At 56.8% G+C, this 16,782-nt stretch overlaps 1 protein-coding gene and 1 non-coding gene across 2 annotated transcripts; one reads left to right on the top strand and one right to left on the bottom strand.

Moving 5' to 3' along the window:
• Nucleotides 1–1,229: 1,229 nt before the first annotated feature.
• TRNAE-UUC (transfer RNA glutamic acid (anticodon UUC)) lies at nt 1,230–1,301 on the bottom strand. The gene has a single exon. It is a non-coding gene; the product is annotated as a tRNA-Glu (tRNA).
• A 135-nt stretch (nt 1,302–1,436) lies between these two features.
• EIF4EBP2 (eukaryotic translation initiation factor 4E binding protein 2) lies at nt 1,437–4,362 on the top strand. Its single transcript, XM_074154979.1, has 3 exons — nt 1,437–1,606; nt 2,355–2,531; nt 2,634–4,362. Exons 1-3 carry the CDS (start codon nt 1,468–1,470, stop codon nt 2,663–2,665), a joined length of 348 nt encoding a protein of 115 aa, XP_074011080.1. The 5' UTR covers nt 1,437–1,467; the 3' UTR covers nt 2,666–4,362.
• Nucleotides 4,363–16,782: the final 12,420 nt, after the last annotated feature.

Raw genomic sequence — 16,782 nt, 5'->3', positions numbered from 1 at the left:
CCCAGAGGAGGGAGGGAGGGAGGCTATGCTGGGGCTGGCAAGGCCCTTGGGGTGTGAGATTCCCAGCTTTCCAGGATGGTACGTTTGAGATATGGGGATGCATCCCCTTTTCTTGTTTGGGATATGGGGATGCACCCCCTTTCTCAGTGATCTGGGGCTGGTGTGGTCCTTGGGGCACAGGATTCCCAACTTTTTGGTTGGTGCTTTGGGATATGCATTCCCTTCCCCAGTGATCTGGGGATGGAGTAGCCCTTGGGGCTTCCTAACTTTTTGGGTTGGTGCATTTGGGATATGGGGATTCATCCCCTTTTCTGGTTTGGGATATAGGGGTACATCCTGTTTCCTGGTTTGAGATACGGGGATGTATCATTTTTCCCAGTGATCTGGGGCTGGCAAGGTCCTCGAGCACAGGATTCCCAACAGTTTGGATCAGTACTTTCTGATACGGGGATGTGCCTCATTTCCTGTTTTGGGATAGGGAGATGCACCCCCTTTCTCGGTGCTCTGGGGTTGGTGTATCCCTTAGGGGCACGGGATTGCCAGCTTTTTGGATTGGTACCTTTGGACTATGGGAATATATTCCCTTTTCTGGTTTGGGTTACAGGGATATGTCCCCTTTCCTGGTTCGGGATGTGGGGATGTATCCCTTTTCCCAGTGATCTGGGGCTGGCATGGTCCTCAAGCACAGGATTCCCAACAGTTTGGATCAGTACTTTGTGATATGGGGATGCACCCCATTTCCTGTTTTGGGATATAGAGATGCACCCCCTTTCTCGGTGCTCTGGGGTTGGTGTATCCCTTGGGGGCAGGGGATTGCCAGCTTTTTGGATTGGTACCTTTGGACTATGGGAATACGCCCCCTTTCCTGGTTTGGGATGTGGGGCTGGCGTAGCCCTTGGGGCATGGGATTCCCAATTTTTTGGGTTGGTGCATTTGGGATATGGGGATTCATCCCCTTTTCTGGTTTGGGATACAGGGATACATCTCCTTTCTTGGTTTGGGATGTGGGGCTGGTGTAGCCCTGGGGGCACAGGGTTGCCAACTTTTTGGGTTGGTCCTTAGGGATATGGTGCTGCATCCCCTTCCCTGGTTTGGGATATGAGGATACATCCCCTTTCCTGGTGACTTTGATCAGCTCCGCCCAGCCAAAATGTTTTCGGCAGAAGGAGCCCTGGACGCGACGACTCACCTTCCCCCCAGCCCCTCCTCCAAAAAAACCCAAACCGCTCTTCCCACGCCGGGAGTCGAACCCGGGCCGCCTGGGTGAAAGCCAGGAATCCTCACCGCTAGACCACGTGGGAGGGCGCGGGCAGCGCCCGCCCGCCCCCGCGCCTGCCCCCTACCGGCGGCGACGGGACGGGACGGGACGGGACGCGGGGGAGGGAGGGGGGGGGGGTGACACGACGAGGCGGGAGGGGGGGCGGCGCCCGCTCCGCGCCGCCTCCGCGGGGACAATAGCGCGGGGCCATGTCGTCCGCCGGCGGCCGCCAGCCCAGCCAGAGCCGGGCCATCCCCACCCGCACCGTGACCCTCAGCGACGCGGCCCAGCTCCCCCCGGACTACTGCACCACCCCCGGCGGCACCCTCTTCTCCACCACCCCGGGAGGTAAGCGCCGGGGGCGGACCGGGGCCTGCCGCCTCTCCCGACGCCGCCTATCGCGCCTTATATCGCGCCTCTCTGTCGTGTATACCGAGCGCCTGCCGCCGGTCGCCCGTAAAAGCAAGGGCCAGTGTTCTTAACCGCCTCCCGCCACGGCTCTGGCAACCGGCCCCGCTGGGACGTGGCCACCGGGGGGGCTCGACGACTCACAGGGTGTCGGCGACAAGGTGGGACGGGGCCACCGGGGGGGCTCGACACCCCGGGGGGTGTCGGCGACGAAGGGTGGATGGGTTTGGGAGGGGGGAGCTCTGCCCCGTCCCGCCTTGAGCTCCCCCCCCTTTGCCCCCCCACCCCCACCCCCCGGGGTCGGAGCATCCCCGGTGCCCGGCCGGGGGAGAGGGAGGTGGGGGACGTTTTGGGGGTGCCGGCGTCCCTCGGAATCCCCAGCATGCCTTCTCAACCCTTGCCATGAGTTTGCCAGGCCTCTGCGCCGGCCTGGCGGCCAGCACCCCGGGGCAGCTGGTAGCCAGGTGCCGCCGGGGGTGTTTATCCAGTGCGGAATTATCGCCCGCCGTGCCCAGATAAGAGCAGGCAGAGCGGCAGCGTGTTCCCCCCCCCCCGCCCCCAGCTGCTTGCCCTCCCTGCTTATCCTTGAGGTCCATGGCCAAGGCGCCCATCCTGCAGGGAGACTCCTGCTGCTGCAGCCGGGCTAGATCCCCCCGCCCCCATCCTCCTCTTATCCCCCCCTCTCCAGGCACCCGGATCATCTATGACCGCAAATTCCTGCTGGACCGCCGCAACTCCCCCATGGCCCAGACCCCGCCTTGTCACCTCCCCAATATTCCCGGCGTCACCAGCCCCGGCTCGGCCGGTGAGGAGCCCAAAGCGGATGCCAACAGCCTCAACCACCAGGAAGGGAAGCCATCCATGGGTAAGGGACCCCCGGGGTGGGGTGGAGGGGATTTGGGATGGGGAGGATTTGGGGTGGGAGGTCACTCCCAACCTTAACGCTTGTCCCCTTGCCTCTCGCCAGGGGACGATGCTCAGTTCGAGATGGATATCTGAGCGGGAACCACGGAGAGGCAGCAACTCCCCAGACCTGCGCACACCCCATTCGGCTTAGCAGGATCCGTCCCGGCGAGGCAGAGGTGGCAGCGGTCCCCGCCGGTGTCCCCCCTCTCCTGCTCGCCTTTCCCTCCTCTTCTTTCTGGGGAGCACGGCTTCCAGAAGCCTTCTCCCCCTTTGCGGGCGACCGGTCCCAGTATGTGCCGGACAGAGCATCTCTTCTGAATCCGGCCCTCTGAATTCCTCCTCATCCGCCCGCCGGCAGCCTGATCTCTACCAGGCTTCTTTTTAAACCATCCCTTTGCCTCTCCTGCTGCCTCGTGCTCCTCCTTCCCCCCTAAAAAAAAAACAAAAACCTTCTCGTTACCCCAAACCTCCTGTTGCCGGCAGCCTGGCGATCTGGAGCTGCGTCACCCCCCTCTTTGCCCCTTCTCCCAGAAAATTTGGGCAGCCTCTCGGGAGGAGGGGGAAAGCATCGCTCCTAAAACCGAGTGCCCGCTTGCACTCTGGGGAGGGTTTTGTTTTTTTTTTTCCCAATTCCCTCGGGACCTACTGGCATTCAGAGGACAACGTTGGCAGCCCGTTCCCTTTGGTGCTCTGGGCACACGCATCTTTCTCCTGCCCGGATTTATTCTGTCTTGGGGCTGCATCCAAGGGGATGCATCCCTGACCTGCCAGCCAGGACTCTGAGCGACGTAGCCATATATTACAAAAAAAAAACCCCTTGCTTTTATTTTTTTTTGGTACTAAAAAGGGGCACTTTACCAGCAACACTTCTTTTTTCAGGCTGGGGATGAGCGCCTCCGGGAAAGTGCTTTTATTTTTTTAACACCCCCCTCCCCTCCCATTTAAAATGTGAATAATACAGAAGCAAAATCCCTCGGCGCCGTTGGATGTCTCAGGAATAGCTGAGCGCCCTGGGAGGGGGGGGACGCAGGGTGGGACACCACAGGGATGTGATGCTGTGGCCGGCAGCATCCTGACAGTTCTCCAGTTGCAGGGTGCCGGCCTTGGTGCCATCCTTGGTGCCATCCTTGGTGCCGTCCTCCCCTGGCTTTTCATGCTGGGGCTTCCCCTGGCCAGGTCGTGCTGCTGTGGATAAAGGGTTTCCCTATAAAACTCCTGGCTTTGCCGGCTTGGCATGTTGTGGCCATCCTGCCTGTGCCCAGCATCTTGAAACCTGCCCCCCCCCCCAGAGATGGGACGTGTTTTTTCTTCTCTCTCGGTGTGACTCTCGCCTCGAAGAGCGGCGTTTTGGGTGAGGGCGTGCGTGGCAGGGGGATGCCACGGCGGTGCCGTGTCCCGCCCCTCCTGAGCCCGCCAGTCCCCCTAATTTTTTTTTCTTTTTTGGATTTTTTTAATTGCCTGTTGGGAGCCATCGGCAGCTTTGCAACCTTCTCAAGTGCCATTTTATCAGCCCCCACCTGAGTGCCTGCTCCATCCATCCGTCCTCCCTGCCTCGCTGGGGTGTCCCTCCCCACCCCCCCCCCTCCCCGGTAGCCATTCCCAGGGACCCGTTGCCTGCTGGGGCGGTGGCTCTGCGTGCCGGGAACGTATCCGTGCTGCAGGCTTTGTGCACTTTCCGTCTGGTAATTTATTTCTCTAGGTGTGTTTGGTGCGGCGGCTGGGTGTGAGCTCTCGTCTTCCAGCTGCTTTTTTGGCGAGGGGAGGGGTTCTGCCGCTCGTTTTAGGGGGAGAAAAAGCAAAAAAACAAAACAAAACAAAAAACAACAACAAAAAAAACCAACCCACAAACCCAAAACCCCAAGGGAATGGGATGTCTCTCCCATCCTTCCTTTCCCTTGCACGGGTAGCGCTCGGTGGGATGCAACGTGAACTTGTAGCCGGCCGTCGTAGGTGCACGAGTGAGTGAGTGCAAGTAGAAATATGTATATGCGTGTGGGTGGGTGGTGATAAGACACACACAAATATATATATTATATATAAATAAATATATTTTCCTTAAAAGCAAAGATCCTAGGAGGTCTGTTAGGTCCTCGGATCGAGGGAGTGGCAGGGGCAGAGGGCGAGGACATCATTTGCAGAGCGGGGAACGGCCACCGCCGATGCAGGGACCCGGCGCCCGTTGGCACAGCCACTCGTTTCCAGAAACCTGCTCTCCAAGCCAAAAAAAAAAAAAATATATATATATTAAAAAAAAAAAATAGAAAATATCCAAGGACAACTTAACTTACGGACAGGAGCCGGAGGGAAACCACTTTTGTTTTTTCTAAATGCCCCCTTTCCCGACCTTTTGTCTCCATTCCCCATCCCAGCGACTTTCTCCCGGTTCTCTTTTATAACTGGGCTCGGGGCTGAAGAGCAGGGAGGGAGTGCCTGGCCTCGCCGGGGCAGCTCCTCTGCTAGTCAGGGTATATATAAATTTGGGGTTCGTTTTTGGTTTTTTACCGTCTCTTCAAGCAGGTGTTTGGGAGTAGAAAAAAAAGCTCTCACCAGTGGTTGCTGTTACAGTGAGATCAATAAAGATCTTGATTCTATTCAATGGAGGTGCTGGAGGTTTCTTCTGACCGTGACTGGGAGTGTGTGGGGGGGCGATGGATGTTCCCTACCCTTCGGAACAAACGCCACCTGGGCTTCACCCCTCTTCGTGAGTCAACCTTCCTTCCTTTTCATTTTATCTATTTATTTATTTGTTTGTTTGTTTTCCCCTTCCTAAATTCTTTAGGTGAGCTGCTTTCCAAATTTCCAATTTGGAAAAACACCGGGGGGGGCGGGGAGGGGGGATGCGGGCCAAGGACAGTAAATGAGGAGCGAGCCCCCGCGTCTGGCCGGGCAGAACCCGGTGTTACAAAGAGCAGGGGAGGGTCAAACCCAGAACCAAGAACTCGGCAAAATTTCATGTAGAGAAAAATCAGATTTTAGCGTAGAAAGGGGCTCCCACCTACAAAATTGCAGCAAATTAGACATTTCTCCTGCACCACCAAGCGCGGAAATATATAGAAACCTCCTGGGCATCAAACCAGAGAGGTGCCAGGGAAAGTCCTGCTTGGGACATCTCCAACCCAGCCTCCAAACGGCCAAAGAAACCCTTGAATTTAAGCCGAGCTTCAATTGCAAACCCCCAGCAATTTCACACGCTGCCACTAAATGCGTTTTTACACCAGTCCCCCCCTTCCCGTGACCCCCCCTCGGGCTGATGCCGAAAGGAGCATCCAACAGCACATTGCCCATCTCAAAAATGTTTGCCGGGCTAAGGCTGTTGTGTAAACTGGGTTTTAGCTGCTGGGAGGGGGGCTGCGAAGCTGTTGCAAAGCCAAAGCTGCCTTGCAAATAGGTGCTGGCCAAAGAGAAAGTGTGTGGGTACAACCATGGGGCTCCCCCCCACCAAAGCCCAGGAGCACATTTAAAGCATCCCTCAGCCTTGGCTGCTCCTGGAGGGACTTAACCCAGGGTCCTGCCCTTGCAGAGGGCTGTGCTGATGCAGGTGTGTTGCCATCAATTATCACTTTAGTAATATATATATATCTTTAAGTTTTAAACCAACTAGCAGCAAAGTCAGCCACTCTGTATTGGCTGGGTCTGAGCAGCAGAAGAAGGAAGGGTGGGTGGGAGCAGGGTGTCCCATCCCCCCAGCTGGATCCTGAGGGTCCCTAATTTTTGTGGATGTCTCAGCAAAATACCCCACCACCACCACCCTCCCCCCGACCCCGTGCTGTGTCACCCCAGAAAGTGCATGGCTTCCACGCCGATGCCGTGTGTGAAATACCGCAGCGGCACGCTGCATTCCCAAACCGCCGGAGTCCCATGGGCAAAGCCGGGAGGGGGGGGCGCAGAGGGATGCCCAGGTTTGGGGAGGGCCCCCCACGAGCATCCTGGTCCTGCCGTGACCTCCCGTGGCTGTGGGCACATATTGCAGCAGCTGGAGGAGTCCAGGGAAGGGCTGTCACGTCCCGGGGTTATTTTTGAATTATGACTATTCAATTATTTTTATTACTATACTCTTGCTTCATCGCGCTCCTCTCCAGCCTGATCCTGGGTAAGAAAGGGGGATGGGGGAGGAGGGGTGAAGAAGGCAGCGGTGAAACCCCTTTCTTCGGAGCAGGCATTGCTGCCTCTGGCTGTGGCTCCCCAAATTCCGACTCTGCAGATTGTTTCTTACCTGAAGTCTCTGTTAAAAGGGTGCCTAAAGCCTGTCGGGGCAAAAAAAAAAAAAATCCAGAGGAAAGCTGCGTTACTTGGAAACAGGCAGCAAGGCTTTTTAAAAATTAAAAGAAAATAAAAATAAGACATTTTTTCCTCCCACCACTGAACGGGAGCGGTGGATGGTGGTTTGGTCTTTTTTAATTCTGAAATGTTTGCAGATTTTGGAAGGGTGTGCGCGGAGGAGAGGAGCAAGATGGAAAAGATGCTGATGAGGCATTTGGGAGCTCCCGTCTCCTGGGCCCGGCTTAGCCCATGCGATGCCGAGCTTAGAGGAGCAATAACTGGTTTCCACCCAAATTTTTGGGTGTTTTTTTTTTTTTTTTTTAAATCCTGGGTTCCAAAGGCCCTGCAGTGAGGTGCATGTGCATGGGGAGCCCTGGTTGCCCTTAGGGGCAGGGGGAATTTCTAGGTGCTGATTTGGGAGCTAAAAATGGAGAATTAAAAAAAAAAAAAAATTAAAAATTGAAGCTTGATAGTGAGCTGTAAACGAACTAAGCCAGGGTAATTCCGTATGCAGCAGGGGGAATGAAACCTTGGCTGGATTTATAGCACTTGATGTGAGTTTTAAACCGGAGTAGCTGCTGTCTCTGCCTGTGGCCCAGCTGGGGTCTGCCCTGTGGCATCTGACTGTATAATTAGGCAGAATAGAGGGTATTTTGGCCCAGCTGAAGGCCGGGAGCCTGGCTAGTATCTAGGATCCCAATTAACAAACTTTCCAGCCCTGCTTTCCAGCCGTTACCATTTTTGGACCGCCTCCGGGCTCCGTTTACGTTCCTGGCCCTCCTTCCCAGCGCCGGTGAACGTGTTAATGCGGTTTTTCTCTTTTTCCTTCGGCCTCTTGGTGTCCTATAAACATTTCTCTGGCAGTGCCTCCCGGAGCAGCACAGCGGCCGTGGATGGTGCCGGGTACGAGCAAGGCTGTAGCGCCAGGGCGTTGGAGGTCTCTGAGGGAGGTGGGGTTGGGGGGTCCTCCTTGATGGGTCCTCTGAGGGCTCAGAGGTCAACCCAAATGAAATGGGGGGAAGCAGCTAGGACCTGAAAGAGTTGGGTTTTAATGTATCAATTATAATATAATAGCATCTTTCCGTGGCAGCAGGATAAGTGCAATGCCTGTTGGGAATGAGGGAGGGCTAAAGTCATTTCGTTGCTTTACTCTGTGCTGTGATGGAAACCAGCAGAAGATGAGCAGACCTTGATGCTGACCCTGCTGGTACTGGAAGAGCCATGGCAGGAATCCACCACAGTGCCTATACACAGCGGGGAGCAGCCAGGTGGGCAGCAGCCTTAGTTCTCCAGGGACCTGTCCCCTCTACAGGACAGGAGCTGGTCTACCCACTCTGAAGACCGTGGTGCTGGTGGTGACATTGGCAGAAGTGGGTACACCTGGTCCCAGAGGCATCAGGAACCTCTCCTGGTCCTGCCCTGGCCAACGTCTCCATGCAACTTCCCAGATCCTTCTAGCAGACTCTTAGGGGCCAGTGGTTCCCACCTGCACCACTGACATTGGGGTCCAACATGGGACTGGCCTGTCTTTGGTCTCCACCACAGGAGTCCCTGCTGTCACCAGATGCAGGCAAGGAGGGACTGCTCTGAGTACTTGGAGACCTGGAGCCACTCTGATGTTTTGGAGGATACCTCAGGTCTGCACCCTCCCCACCATGCCCTGAAAGCCTCCTGCAAGGCAGGAAGACCAAGCGTGGAGGCTCTGGAGGTGGCTTGCTCTTAGGCCACGCTGCTGTAACCAGCTGTGTTTTGGTCTGTGAAAGGGATGCTACATATCCAGCTCAGCTTAGGACAGCCGCTTCCCACCTTACCTGTGATTAGGAGCCCTGGGACCTGCCTGTCCAACAATGTGGGGGAGAGGAGATGTCCTGGGGCTGGGCAGGGGCGGGGGTTCCGTCTCCAGCAGGCTGCGAGGAGGCTTAAAATGAGCAGAAAGTGCAGATTCCTCTGTCGGCTTCAGCTCTCAGCCTGCTTTTTGAAGTTGTGCTGGGCGCTTGCAGAAGCGAGTGATGGACCTTTACTTTCCTGTTGTGAGTTTTGGGGAGCAATCCCCCTTGGCATGATAAAGCTGGGAGGCGAGGGTTCCCTGCAGGCCATTTCACGCCAGTCCCAGCCTGAATCCAGCAGCATCCCTCACCCTGGCCCCCATCACTCACATCATTCCTTCCTTTCCCAATTTTTTTGGGGAAGGGCATTTTGGCTTTGAAAGGTGCAGGCAGTGCCTTGGTGCTCCCAAAACTGCTGTTGTCCTTCTGAACCTGGCTGGGGTGGTGGCATTTGCTGGTCCTCTGTCTGTCCCAGGGGCTTGATGCCAGGAGGGGATGCGAAGGATCAGTGTGGCTGGGGGATGCTGTGTCCTTGGGGTCCCCGAGGGGATGGGTGCTGTGCCTGGGGGCTCCTGTAGCCTGGGGGGTCCCTGAGGGGACGGATGCTGTGGCCAGGGGGATGTTGTGGCCTGGGAGTCCCTGAGGGGATGGGTGCTGTACCCGGGGACAGCTACATGCCAGAGGGTCCCCAAGGGGATGGGTGCTGCATGCCAGGGGGTCCCCGAGGGGATGGGTGTTGTCCGGAGGATGCAGTGTGCTGTGGCGTCCCTGAGGGGGCAGGTACTGTGGCTGGGGGATGCTTCGTGCCAGGATGTCCCCCCCTCAAGGATGGGTGCTGTGTCTGGAGGATGCAATGTGCCTGAGAATAGGGGTGCCCTTGGAGATGGGTGCTGTGGGTGGGATGCCAGGGGGTCCCTGAGTGGGTCGGGGGGGTGTCCCAACCAGGCTGTGGGGTGCAACGTGCTGGGGGTGGGTGGGTGGGGGTGTGTGTGTGTCCGTCCCGGGCCGGGGGGCGGTGCTGGGCGGCCAGCGGGCGCGGAATGGGGCCGAACGGCAGTGCTGCCCCTCCTCCGCCTCCGCCTCCTCCTCCTCCTCCTCCCACCGCCGAAGCTCCGGCGGTCGGGGCGGCCGCGGGGCTGCGCTCCCGCCACCCCGCTCCCGCCGCCCCCATGGGGCGCCCGACGGCGCGGCCAGCCCGGCGCGGGAGCTGAGCCCGGAGCCGCCGCCAGGTACTGCATCCCCCCCCCATCCTCGGGACCCCCGGCATCCCCCCCCCCCTCTCCCCGGGACCCCCGGCATCCCCCCGGCAACACCGGGACCCCAGGCATCCTCCCCCCCCCCCTCCCCGGCACCCCCAGCATCCCCCCTCCGCCCTCCCCGGGACCCCAGGCATCCTCCCCCATCCCCGGGCATCCCCCCCTCTCCCTCCCCGGGGCCAAGCTGCACCCTAACCTCCCCCCCCCGCCCCGCCTCGGGACCGGGCATCGCCCCGGGACCGGTTCCCCCTCTCATCCCCTCCCCGTTGGGGGGGTTAATTTCCCAGCCGGGTGCGTGGGGAAGGGGATGGGGATGGTGGTGGAGGTGATGGGAGGAAGCTTTATTTTGCCCCAGGAACTCAAACCCCCTACCCAGCACGGGCGATGAGGTACCCGCACCCCAGTGAGGAGGCTTTATCTGCAGCCAACGCTGCTTCAAACCTCTAGCAAATAGATGGAGAAGTAGTTTTGAGGCCCAGCATCTGTGTCCGTCCCCCCCCGCCCCCCAGCTCTTGTGCCTTTTGCAGACCCATTTCTTATTGAAAAAAAGGAGCTTTTCTCTCCCTTCTCTGCCTGGAAGCCAGCCCTGCAGGAGGGTGACCCGGACCAGGAGGCCAGCATGGTCGGCTGCTGGTGCTGGCCGTGCCCGCTGTGGCCGGAGTGCCCCAAATTCACTAGTTTTGGGGTCTGCATCTCTTGTCTGCTTCCCTTACGCCCCTAGTAGCCATCTGGGGATCAGGCTCTGAAACGGGGAGCTGTGGGATGGCTCCCTGTTGGAGGGTGAAGATGGAGGAGGAGGAGGGGATGTGACTACGGTCCCTTCCCTGCTTGGGGAGCATCCCGGTTTTCTGGGGTTTGGCTCCGCAGCCTCCTGTTTGGGGAGCACAGGAGGGGCGTGAAAACTGGGATCACTCAGCCATGGGTTTTTCCACTGGCATGTACATGCAGGGTACATTGCAGAGCCGGGTGGGCTCTTGCCCCAGTGTAGGATGGGGTCACCCGGGCAGAACTGGGACGTGGAAGATGCCCTTAGGAGAACAGGCTGCCTGCTCTCACTCAGCTCCTGCCCAGCATCCGTAGCTGCCTGGGCTGAAAACTTCCAGAAGCTCCATCCAGGCTGTATTTCCTATGGCTGCCGGACTTTTCCGGACCCCTTCCTCCACCCTTTCCCCTGTGCATCACTCCTCTTAGCGCTGGGGGGAGGTGTGAACACCACCTCTTCTTCCCGCAGTGCTCCGCACCAGGGCAGTCGTGACATCCCCAGCTGTGTCCCGCTTGTTAACCATCCCCTGGGTGGGTGGGTGGAGGGGGCAGCGTGTTTTGGGGTGGCCGTACTGGGAGCATGCAGGCAGGCAGGCGTGCAGGCAGCGGTGGTGGGACATTTCCTTCCTGGAAGGCAGGAAGTGATTATGTCTTTTGCACGAATGACACGGAGCCTAAAAATAACCGGCAGGTCTCTCGTTGTGAGCAAACATGCTCCCCCCCCCAAAAAAAAAAGGATTTGCTTGATTTGGCTTTATTTAAGACATGTTTGGGGGAGAAGAGAGCCCGGGGGTGTGTGTGTGTGTGGGGTGGGGGAGTGAGCTCCGCGTGCGAAGCCACCGAGCGTGGTGCGATGGTGGGCATAAGGTGTTTCTTGTCTGGCAAAAACCGTGCGGCTTTGAAAAGCAGCCCCCGTAGAAATGGAGCCCCCATCCCGTCGGCCTCTGCCAGCCTTCCCCCCCCCCTTTCCCCTCTGCCCTGTGTCGGGAGGGGAGCCGGTGGTTAGCACAAAAATAGCACAAAAATCATAGCCCTCGCCTTCCCGAAACGCCCTGGCCGGGTTTCTCGTGGCGCTGAGCTGCCCGGGGTGTGGGGGGGTGGGTTGGGAGAGCGGGGTGCTGCGGTGTGGATGCCACCCCACCCTGGGGGACAACCCCCGGCACCGGGGGGGGGAATCATGCCGCAAAACCTCCTGCGGGGAGGAGGTGGGGTGAAAAATTTTGGCGGAGAGGGTTTGGGCATGGGGCCGTGGCGCTTCCTGGTGAGTCGGGGAGTGTTTTGTGTGTGTGTGTGTGGGGGGAAAGCTCCATCGTCTCTTTGGAGATGCCCCCGGCCTTTATCTCCATCCTTTATGGCTTCCCCCCACCCCCCCCCCGCCTTTCCTTTCCTTTCCTTTGCGCTGTTGAAAGGAAACTCTTCAGTAAGCATGCTTGCAGACCTTGAAACCGCTGGCAGCCCAACCGGCAGCGCTGGCGCTTGCAAATGAGGGCTTTGTTCCTTTTTCCATTCACGCTCATTGATAAAAAAGAAGAAAAAAAAAAAAAAACCCACCAAAAAACCCACCAAAAAAACCCCCAAAACCCCAACTCCTCAGCTTCAACGTGGGGAAGCCTGAGCATCTCCTGCCTTTGGGTTAGCCGCCTCTCCCCCCCTGCGAAGCAGCACCCCGGGGACCGGTGTGATGTGCGAGGCGATCTGCTGGTGCTCTTTAAAAAGGGCTCCAAAGGAGTGTTGTAGGTTTTTTTGGTTTTTTTTTTGGAGGGGAGAGTGTGATAGTATGGTAGTGGCTCATCCAAAAGGCATCCCGCAGCTGGGCTGCTTCTTACCTGCTACAGGTGGGCTTTCCACAAAGTCGAGGCCGCTCAGCCAAAAAAAAAGCTTTGTACCCCGCTAATGAGATACCCGCCTTTACATCTTAATTTCTCCCGTGCATCGCCCGGGCTTTGCTTATCAGCGGTGGCAAACCTTCCTTCCTTAATAATTCAACGTAAAGCGGGTTTGGGAGCTGGGGGTGCAGCCCAGGAACCACTCCCGGTACCTCCCATCGGCTACCAGCATCCTCCCCATCAGTGGCCGCCTCCATGGGGGGGTGTGTGTGTGTGTGCAGAGTCACACCCACGTTTTTGGGGTGACTTGCCGGGATGCCTTCTTTCTTCTCCTCCCCGCTCCCCGTCTCCAACAGCTTTCCCTGGCTTCAGGGTAAGGACTTTTAAATCGAGTAGCTAAAGGCGGGGTTGGTCACGTGGAGGACGGGGATGTGGCGCTGGGTTTTCTGCCAAAAGGCAGGAGCGCGTTGGGGGGTGTGTGTGTGGGGGGGTGTGTGTGTGAAACGCTGGGGGCTTCTCGTTATCCCAGTGCTGCTGCTTGGATCTGGGGGATGGCAGCATCCCACTGATGCTTTCCCCTCCTGCCTGGCAGATGCTGACGGTGGAGCACAGGGCATGCAGGGGGGATCAGTGGCACCGATTGAGAAATATCTCTGTACTTTCTAGGAAATGCTGCTTATTTAGTTATATTTTTGGCTGTCGGCGCTGGCTCTCTGAGGAGCCTGGAGGCCATGAGAATGGAGGGTGGTTGCTTTTACTTGTTTAAAAATAATAAAACAGCCGCGGCTTGTAAAATCAGAGCTGTCTGCTGCAAAGTTGGCTTTCCAGAGCCTTTTCCTCCCCGTTGCAAAGCGCTTTTGGGTTGGTTTAAGGCATTTTGGGTCGTGTTGCTTCCTTGTCTTGCTTCATTCATCCTTGCAGCTTGGTGGGCGAACAACGTGTTTCGAATCAACCACGACTTAATGTGTTACTTCTCACCTTTCCTTTTTGTTTTATTATGTTTGGATGGTTTTTTTTGTTTTGTTTTGTTTTTTTTTTTAATAAGCCAAGCTGCTTCCTTCCGGCATCACCTGGAACAACAGGAGCCTGGTTCCCACACAGCCTCTGCTCTGGGATATCTCCCAACACACACGGGCTCCGCCAGCAAAGGGCTTGCTGTTTGTCTGTTCTTTTATTTTCACCTTTTTTTTTTTTTTTTTTTTAATTGAAAAAGAGGGTTAAAGAGCAAGCTGGGGTGGGGGGCTCGGTTCCAGCGCTTCCTCCGGGATTCGGTGATGCCCCTACAGCAGAGCTGGGGCTTCCTGCCGGCTGCCGCCGTGTTTCCTGCTTCCTTGCTTGGGTCAGCGCTGCTGTGTCCCCCCCACCCCGCTCCCTCGTGGATGCATCCGTGCTGGCTTGATGCCGGAAAGCTTCTAGGGCTGCCCTGTGCCCAGGGGAGAGGTGGATGGGTTAGGAGGATGCTGCAACTGCTGCTGCTTTCCAAAGGGCTTTGCCTTTTATTTAAAATAAATAAATAAATTAATAACCTGGGGATGCATGGAGGGAGATTTATTTGATTTATTTCCTGCTGTCAATGAGACATCCAGGCAAGTGCACGCTTCCTCCTCATCGCGGTGGCCGGGGCAGATGCATCCTGCAGCTGCAGCCCGGCCACCTCCTGCTATATTTAGTCCATTGTTTGCTCCGGCTTTGAGTCCTCGCCAGGTTCCCTGGCTGCGGGAATAACCCCCGCGCCGGGTGCTGGGGAGGGGAGTGGCTCCGCAGAAGTTGGGGGGCTGAGCACTGTATATCGTCGTGACTTATGTGGGAGCGGCCGCCGAGCTCGCGCGCCGTCTCTTGGGATGCTCAGGCAGCATCCCGGCACTGTCTGCCGTTCCTCCAGCGTTCCCCATCCACCCCATGGGCTTGGCTGGGCTGGCCGTGCTGGGAGAGGGTCTGCAGGGGAAGGAAAACATCTATACGTTGCCCGCCCGTAGGCTCCGCTTTCTCGTTAGGCAGCAGGAATAATTAACTGGTGGCCGCTGGAGCTTTGAATTTAGGCAAAACACCTGGAGAAGAACAGTGCCGGTTTGTTCCGGTGGGATGCACCCTGGCAGGGTGTCGGTCCTTTTTGCGGCTGGGGAGAAAAAGGGGCTCTTTGTTAACGAGCCACGGCCACAGTTTATCTCGGGCTTGGCTTTTGGGTCCCTGAGAGTAGGGCTGCGAGCGCTGGCCAGGGGATGAGCTGCCTGGGGTGAGTATTTTTGGGGTTTGTCCCTGTGCCCCTCGCCCTGGGGAGAAGACGCTGACAGGGATGCTCTGTGTGTGTGTGTGTGGGGTGTTTGTCATTCCATCCTCCCTCTGCTGGAAAGGAACCCCCTCAATAGGGTGTCATGCACGGGAAGGGATGCTCAAAACGGTCTCGCCCCGGCTGATGGCTACCACCACCATAAAATCCATGTGGATTGCACCTGAGCCTCCTGACTTCCCATAGTGGCATGAAAGCAGAGCTAAGCCCCACCAGCTTGGCTGATTTTTTGGGGAATAACTCAGATCTAAACATTCCAGGCTGAGACGTCGGATGCAGTGGGGTTCTTTAAAATACAGGTAAAAGAATAAAATATTTAATTAATAAATTTATTTATTTATTTTTTTTAAGGGTAAGTTGGTGCTTAGTGTTTGCTAACTGTGTTCAACTACTGGGGGGAAAAAAGAAAAAACCCTGATATTTGGGCTAATCCAGAGCCCTTTGGTGGGCTGGTTGCTCCCTTGGCTGGCCTGCGATGGTGGCTCCATTGCATCTCTGCTCATGGCAGCCGCCAGCGATATTTGGGAGGATTTTCAGGCAAGATCGTTTCATCTGGTTTCCTGGGAGAGGGTTTTGCTTCCCCAGCCACCCCATGTTGTGTCCCAGCTTGCCGGCTGGGCGCAGGGAAGGGTGTAAACCATCCCATTCCCGTGGGGTGCAGCGGGACCAGTAAATAGCCGCTCCCGTACGGATAACACCAGCGCTTCCCTCTTCCCGTGGCTTTTTTTATTTTTTATTTTTTTTTCCCCAGTTCTCGTGGTTGCCCAGAGCACCCATTTTGGGTAATCTCGGTACTTTCTAGAAGTTGCTTGCTTTCGCCTGCCCAGACGAGGAGGGCGAAAGAAGCCGAAATGTGATTACCTCTCTCCATTCATTTTGTGGTTTGAAAGACCATTTCCAAATCTGCCCGGCGTCTTTTACGCCTGTTATTTGCCGGTGTGGTGGTTTGTCAGGCAAAAAAAAAAAAAATAATCCCTTGGGGGGGGGGGGGGGGGAGGGATTTACGGCGGGTGGGTGACCGATGGGGGGGAAAAAAAGGACGAAGGTAATACAGAAGCTGCCTGCGCCTGCTGGCAAGTTGGGGAGTGGGTCTCCATCCCCCCAGTGTGGGGATGCTGGAGCAAAGCCAGAGGGCTGGGTACGGCTCGTGGGGGGGCTGCGCCGGCTGCTTTCGAAAAGATGCACCGATTCTGAGCAAAATAAGGCGGGGGGGAGGGGGAAAAAGTGTCCTGGCTGAACACCCCCCCCGCTCCTGGTCGCTGGCTGAACTCTCCAAAGCCACGAGCACCTGCTCTGAAACACTTGAAACCTCCCTATATATTTCTTTTTTGTTTTGCTTTATTTTTGCCCCAGCAACGTTTATGTGAAAGAAAAAAGCATAAAGGGACTTGGAGAAATGGGGCTGGCCTGAAACAGCTGGGTTTCCCCCCCCCCCAAGCCCTTCTCTTGTGTGTAAAAGAAACCAGGCTGCCTAATGGTGCAGAAAATTCACAGTAGAGCAACTAGTTTTCTGCGGAGCAGGGAAAGAAGATGGGGAGGAGGGGAAAAAATCTGTGCTGGGGCACGGCTGTCTCAAAATAGCACGTTTTCCGGAGGCTTTTATCCCCCTTGAAGCATTTGCAGCTGCTGGGGGCATCGCATTCCCTGGGAGTGCAGTAAGGGGCTGATCCTGTACCGCTTGCAAAGCAGCAGGAGCAGCTGTAGAAGCATTTGTAGGGCTGGGTTAAAGCCACCCCGGGTTCCCCAGCCCGGTGCATCTCCACCGAGCAGGTACCGTCCCCCGTTGGATGCTGCCAGCGTTATTCCCCATGCCGCATCAGTACAAAGGAGATTGTATCAGGGACTATCTTTGTAGGGGTGGGCAGAGGGTTGGTTTTCACTGAATTTTTTAGAGTTGGAAGGGACAATAAAGATCATCTAGTCCAACTCCCCTGCCGAAGCAGGATTGCCCAGAGCATGTCAGAGCATGTTATTCAGGACTGCATCCAGGCGG

Source organism: Numenius arquata, chromosome 10 (assembly GCF_964106895.1).
Source record: "Numenius arquata chromosome 10, bNumArq3.hap1.1, whole genome shotgun sequence".
NCBI lineage: Eukaryota > Metazoa > Chordata > Aves > Charadriiformes > Scolopacidae > Numenius > Numenius arquata.
The sequence above is the reverse complement of the archived record's forward strand: the minus strand, read 5'-3'. Positions and strand labels throughout refer to the sequence as shown.

What these genes read in the sequence shown, in the direction of transcription:
- EIF4EBP2 (XM_074154979.1), top strand. Translation starts at nt 1,468, where the DNA reads ATGTCGTCCGCCGGCGGCCGCCAGCCCAGCCAGAGCCGGGCCATCCCC. An exon ending in CTTCTCCACCACCCCGGGAG is followed by an intron (nt 1,607 to 2,354) that starts GTAAGCGCCGGG and finishes CCCCCTCTCCAG; the next exon opens with GCACCCGGATCATCTATGAC. An exon ending in GGAAGGGAAGCCATCCATGG is followed by an intron (nt 2,532 to 2,633) that starts GTAAGGGACCCC and finishes GCCTCTCGCCAG; the next exon opens with GGGACGATGCTCAGTTCGAG.